Below are 6,908 nucleotides of genomic sequence, written 5' to 3'. Positions count from 1 at the left end.
CATCTTACGCCCTCTCAATGACTGCAACCATTAGCTACATGAATTCAGCTGTTGTGGGACCACAACATTTCAATTATTAATAGAGCATAACATTTCTGATCTGACCCTAACAGTGCTTTCATTGTAGCAATATAGAGCACAATAGGGCCAAAGTGAAGGGAAATGTAAAATGAAGTGGCCGTCACTGGGGGGTATAAGGGAAGGCTACATTTTAGAGGAAACCTGGTATAATTGTACCCTAAAGTGTAGTCTTAAAGGTGCAGTCTTACATTCATACATTCATACGTACCCTTTTTTTGAGAGTTTACCCCTATTATTTTGAAAAGAAAATAGCAAACCTCATAAGGGGCCCATAACAATTAAGAAAAGGCATTAAAATAATCCAAAAGTATGTTGTTTTTTTCTTTCTTCTTTTTTTTCTTTCTAATTCTAGATATAAAATATTATAGGGTAGGCTATAAATTGCAAGTGCAATAATGGCCTTAAATCATTTCAAACAATATCAATATTATAATTTAACATTTGATGTAGTATAATTATTAGTCATAATAATTACAACAATAACAATAATACATACAGACATAAATATTCAGCAAATGGATATTTTAATCTAAAACTCCTGAAGAAACATTACCACCACCAGCAGAGGGAGATGTTGCTTCTATGATCCCAACAAATGGCTGCGAATTTACTTCGAGTGGAATTCATTCTGAATCTTTACAAGAAAACGTTCTTTGAGCTGAAAACCCCTAACACATGCCACGCATTCCTCTCATGCCCAGTTAAAACCATTTCAAAATGAAGAACTATGTGGAGCATCTCAGGGCCTTATTTAATACCCAAATTGTTTTTGCTCAGTAGCGCTCATTAGTCAGTGTATGAGTCACTAGATAAAGAGAAAGCAGATGCAGACAGCATAAAAAAATTATGTATTAGTCATTTTATTTTAAATTAAAATTAAGAAAAAAAAAGCTTGCACTGGCAGTTCAAGTGAACATGTTGAGTTCAACATGCAATACCCAAAAGCACACTCAGGGTTTGGAATGAATCCAAACTGCCTGTGAGGCCCTGAGCAAGACAACAGCATGTATGACTTTACCAGCGTCTGCTGTGGGTCAGGAGCTGGGGTTTGGTTGGTATGGAGACACGACCATCAAGAATCTGCATCAATCGAACAGAAAGAGCAGAGCATGACCCGACCACAGGGATGGTTTAGGTTTAGGATTAGAAAGTGTTGCCATATACGTAAGCAGATGCAAATAAAAGACAGGCACACTCAGATTTTCAGAAGTGTACAGCACTATTTTTAACCGGATAAGAAAAGGCCCCTCAGGGAAACTTATAGTGCTCCAAGGATAAGAACATTTAAAAAGAAACAAGCACAAACAAGAAATGCTGTGATGTTATTTTAGCATTAAAGTAATTAGCAGTCTCCCTTTTAAAAATGGCATTAGTTTTTTGTTTTGTTTGTTTTTTACATTTATTTATTCACTTAATGGCAAAAAAAAAGTACACAACACCAAATGCTTAGGAAAGAAGGATAGGCGAGAGAAACTGAAAGATTGGGTGAAAGGAGACAAAGGAGTGAAGAAAGGGGATGGGGTGAGGGGTGTCCATTTATCTCCAGACGAGGAGGGAGGTGCCAGATTCTGGGAGGTTTGGATACCCTATTGATGCCCCAAAAGCATCCACCATCCAGCCCCCCTTTTCCCCACTTTTTTTCTTTATCCTTCGATTCTATCCTTTATTTCTACCCCCTCCTTTCTTATCCTTCCACAAGCTTCTCTCACTCGCAGTCTTGAAGAAGAACTCAGCTTGGTAAGTAAAAATCTCTGAGAGAAACGCTAAATATGAAACTTTACAGCTAGAAACTTTATTTCTAGAATACAGGTGCTTGACTGGCATATAAGGAGGGGAAAAATATCATATCTGTGCTAGTTTTGTTTATTGGGATGATGAGGATGGGGTGTGATTTGGTGCATCGTGCCGAGCAGTCTCTTGCAGATCTATTCCAGTGTAATGAATACAATTATAATTCTATAAATAACAAATAAATGGTAATTGTTTTCATGTAGAAATTTAACAAGGGTTCGTTATTTTATATATAAATGACATAAAAAGTATCATTGAGAAGAATTGGTATTTGTATATTTCTTATTCATTTTAAGTTTTAGATATTATTGTTTGTTGCAATATGTCTATATAGACTGTTCTCATTTTTATTTTAGTTTTAGTTATTTTAGTACAGTTAAATGAAAATGAGAAAAATCTTTTTTATTTTAAATATCAAAAATGTTTTAGTTTTAATTAACTATAATAACCATTCATCCTTTCTAATTTTGCAGCTGCTGTGATTTCTCTCTGTTCTGAGGGTACTGTGTGTGCCCTGAACCAGAGATTTCTTCCTTTAACCTTCATCCACGCAACCATGCGAGGGCAGAGTCTACTCTTCACCATTTCCCTCCTCTTCCTCCTCCTATCATTCTCTGAGGCTAAAAAGAAACCCAAGCAACCATCAGATGCAGTGACTGAGTCCGAAAGCACGGCCATAAATCCCTTGCTGGGGTCAGGTCAACTAAGCACTAAGGACGGGCATCGCTGCACCTGGGAGACGCTAGAGAGAGGAGCTAACGTCCTGCTCCAGGTGAGCTGCTCTGCCCCTGCGGAGGAGGGGCTCAAACCTCTCTACACATGCCAGTTTGCTGGAAAACCTCAGGAATGCTCCGTGTACAGCACCCAGTCCTCCCAGTACTGGAAACAAGTGGTGAGCAAACTGAAGAAGCGAAAGAATGCTTGTGATGGGGAGAATGTCCTGAAAACACGGCTGTGTAAGAAAGCGCCCAGTGCATCTCACATGAAACTCACAGAGAGAAGCGGAGAAGAGACGACCACACAGGGAATGCAAGAAGAGAGCAAGCGCAAAACAGAGGCACCCGTGAGGAAAGAAAAAAAAGTACAGAAAGAGAAGCAAGAGGAGGTGAAGAAAGAAGAGGATGAGGAGTTTGGAGTACTGAATGATGAAGTCTCAGACACGCAGCCTGCTGTGAGCTACTGTGGAGAGGGATGGCATTCTGTCTGCCGCTTTTTTGTCAAGTTTTTTGATGCTTAAAAAAGAGAAACATCTGCTATCAATGCTTTTACGGACCCAGTGGAGGATAAGAAGGATGTTGCATGTGAAAAAGATGGAAAGACAACGCTGTCGGGTGTCAAAAAAAAATGACTTAGAAGAAACTTACAAGCTAGTCTTCACCCTGAAAACATAATGGATAAAAACAGTCCTGTTGTGAAGAGGAAGACAAATAGAAAGAAAACGTAGTTTATAATATTTTAAAAACACACTAACCACATATCTTAAACAAAATGTGTTACCTGATTTAACCTTTTGTAGATATGACTAATTGTGATTTGTATTCCACACATGACCTTTGACTTTTTATTCATTATGAAAATTGTTGTATATGATTCTCGCAAGTAATCCTCAAATCGATTAAAAAACAATTGAATTAATTACGTATGCATATATCTTTGAAATCATTCATGCTCAACACAGCTGAATGACAAGATAAAAAATCCTTCAGACCTCACACAAGATGAATAAAGGAACCTTACAAAACTATCAATATTGTGTATTTATGTGTATATAGATGTTGACCAGTGTATGTGGTATTCAGCAGTAGCTTTTTCCATTGTGCATCTATAGTCGGCTTGCCATCAAGTCAGTGGTCTAAAATAAGAGTCACAGAAAATAGAGCAGCACGTATAGTTCAAATAGATCAAATGTGCCATTTAAGTGGTATTCACTTTCCCCCTAATAACCCAAGGGGGAAATATTGTGCAGTAAATGACTTTTGTTCCAGCATTTCTGGAGTCTCAAAACTGCAGCAACATGTTTAATAAGCAAGCTGTGCAGTTATATTGTTAGAGAGAGAGGTTAGATTCAGAGACACTGACATAGATATTTAAAGACTTAAGGGATTATATGGGTTTGCTCTGCTAAATTCAACCTATAATAGTTACTTTAATGTGTCCCAAAGTTTTATCAGGCATAAAGAATGTATGTAATATCTGATATAACCCCCAAAAATACAAAATATCAATATTATATCAAATATGTGACTATTGACGTTGGACAAATGTGAATGTCACATTGTGCTATAAACTCCCAGCAATGTGATGTCAAGGCCAACACGACAGACATGACCAGAGAAAGGGTTTTTCTCATTCTATTATTTTCTCACACTATACAAACTGCTATTTCACCCAGAGAGAGAGAAAAAATCTTTACTAAAAGAAATTAATTACTTTTTTACTCTGCAATGGAAAAGCACTAAATATACAGATCATTTAGTTGTGTATGAGTGTGTTTGCAGAGGGTTTTAAGTGGCGCTCTGCTCACTTGCGGAGTGAAATAATGTCTAGCTCCGACTCTCTGGACATCTAATGTTTTGGGTAGGGTTAGGGTGTGGTTGGATATTCTAGCTCAGGGGTGTTCAAACTGGAGTCCGGGGACCCGCAGGGGTCCTCCAGAAGGTTCTAGGTCGTCCCCAGAAAATTTCAGAGAATAAAAAGACAAAGCAATAATGTCCCAGATAGCATGTCACTGAAACAATGTTGATTCAGTGTTGATGCGTCAATGCTTATTACATTGAATTAATGTTACAATGTGATGTTGCTTTAGCATCACTCTTGCACCCTCAATTAATGTTGAAACAATACTGATATTTTAACCACAAATCAATGGTAATAATATTGATTCAACGTTACAAAGTGATATTTTTTCAACATTACTTTTGCACCCTTAGATTATGTTGAAACAATGTTGGGATTTCAACCTCAAATCAATAATAATATAATTAATTCAACATCACTTTTGCACCCTCAGTTACTGTTGAAACAATGGTGATATTTCAACAAAAAATCTATTGTAATATCGTTGAATCAACATTATGAACTGATGTTAGTTCAACATCATGCATTTGCACCTGCATTAAATGTTAAATCAATGGTAAAATAAACATGGTTTTTGTAATGCTATTGAATCAACATTACAGTATGATTTATTGTACATCACTGATGTTGAATCAACACTGATATGATCAAAATGAATCTTTGGTAATATTGTTGAATCAATGTTACAATGCAATGTTAATTCTAGATCACTCTTGTTGAAACTGAAAATACAACTGAAATATAAATGACAACATAAAAACAATGTTGCCATCTGATATACCAAGTTAATGTTGAAACAACATTAATATTTCAATGGACCACTTCAAATTTGGAGAAAACATTTTAAAATATAAATGACACCTCCTCGGCAGTTGAGTCAATTTATTTTATTTAACAGTTTACCACAATCAGTATAAAATATATAAAAGATTCTTCTTTAAAAAAGGGGGAGAGGGGAACAATAGGACAAAAGCATTACAACCTTTAAAAATAAAATTAATTTCAGATTATTTCTGATTTTCTGAATGTGAAGAGGGGGATTGCCATGTTAATCTTGGACTAAATCGGCCACCGTAGGAGTTAAAACAAAATCAGAATTGAGGGGAACAGAACCTATTATTCACTGGATGGTCATATACCTTTTCACTGCTAGATGGGGAAAATATCACACAGTGTAGCTTTAATATAACCTACTAGTCACAATATGATTCACTTAAAATAAAAAAAGTTGCACAAAAATATTCAAACTAAGATTATAGTACTGTTAAATTTTATATATTTATTTTAGTTTTCTAAACTCTATTAATGCTCAATATCAAAATAAAGTGTGTGAGATTCTTCCCACCAAGTTTATCTCGAGCTCTAATTAAACACACCTGAAGCAGCTGATCACGGTCATTACGATCAATGAACACTTCAGGCAGGTGTGTTGAGCTAAACATGCAGAGGAATAAACACCTCTGAGCTATGATCATAAAGTATTACATAAATCTCAGATCATTTTCTGTGAAACTACATAGCATTCAAATAACAAGTTAAGCTTGGGGAATAAAATAACTTAGGTTTTCAACAAAACATTATTTAAAGGGTTCACCCTCAAATGAAAATGTCATATTTACTCACCCTCAAGTTTTTCCAACCCTGTATAAGTGTCTTTCTTCTGCTGAACGCAAAAGAATATATTTGAATCAATGTTGGTAACCATTGATTTCTATAGTACTAAATGATTTGATTTCTAAAAATACTATGGATTTAAATGGCTGCCAACTGTCTGGTTATTCATTAAAATATATTGTTTTGTGTTCAGCAAAAGAAAGACACTAATACAGGTTGAGGGTGAGTAAACGATGACCATTTACATTTTGGAGTGTACTATCCCTTTAAAGCTGCAATTTCACCTTATGTCGACCGTAATCTCTTAAAGTATCACAAAATAGCCATGTCAGTCACTTTCTCAAAAAGCACAATATGTTTTTTATCATTTGTGTTTCAGTGGATACTGAATGGAGATCAGTTACATTCCCTAAATGGAATAGTGATTTCGGGATATGAATAATAACCTGATTAGTAATTAAGGGAGCGGGAGATGAGACAAGTCAGGTGAGACAATCAATATCAGCATTATCAGGAGGTGCTTCTGATTTTTTGTATTGTCCTGATGAAGACATGGGCTGTGTGCGGTGTGAAATCCCTGCTCATGTTCATGTCTCTTGCACTTCAAGAAATCTGTTAAATGATGTTAGAACTTTATTTAGGAATTCCCCAATAAACATTACTAAAGCAAGATGCATTTTTTAAAGAATGTAGACAAATATTTCTAATTACAATACAATACAAATCAAATGCACATAACAAGCACACGAAATAAAGGAACAGAGAAATAATAAAGTTGGAGCATTGTTTGAAACTGCATAAGAGAAGTCATGTATGTCAAGTGGTTCAACACACTAGACGGTAAA

General features: G+C 35.8%; 1 protein-coding gene across 1 annotated transcript; it reads left to right on the top strand.

Moving 5' to 3' along the window:
- Positions 1-1,661: 1,661 nt before the first annotated feature.
- fgfbp3 (fibroblast growth factor binding protein 3) lies at positions 1,662-3,620 on the top strand. Its single transcript, XM_067455577.1, has 2 exons — positions 1,662-1,818; positions 2,346-3,620. The coding sequence occupies exon 2, from the start codon at positions 2,429-2,431 to the stop codon at positions 3,107-3,109; it is 681 nt and encodes a 226-aa protein (XP_067311678.1). The 5' UTR covers positions 1,662-1,818; positions 2,346-2,428; the 3' UTR covers positions 3,110-3,620.
- The last annotated feature ends 3,288 nt before the right edge of the window (positions 3,621-6,908 follow it).

Source organism: Pseudorasbora parva, chromosome 10, assembly GCF_024679245.1.
Source record: "Pseudorasbora parva isolate DD20220531a chromosome 10, ASM2467924v1, whole genome shotgun sequence".
NCBI classification, from domain to species: domain Eukaryota; kingdom Metazoa; phylum Chordata; class Actinopteri; order Cypriniformes; family Gobionidae; genus Pseudorasbora; species Pseudorasbora parva.
This window is presented reverse-complemented; position numbering and strand designations above follow the sequence as displayed.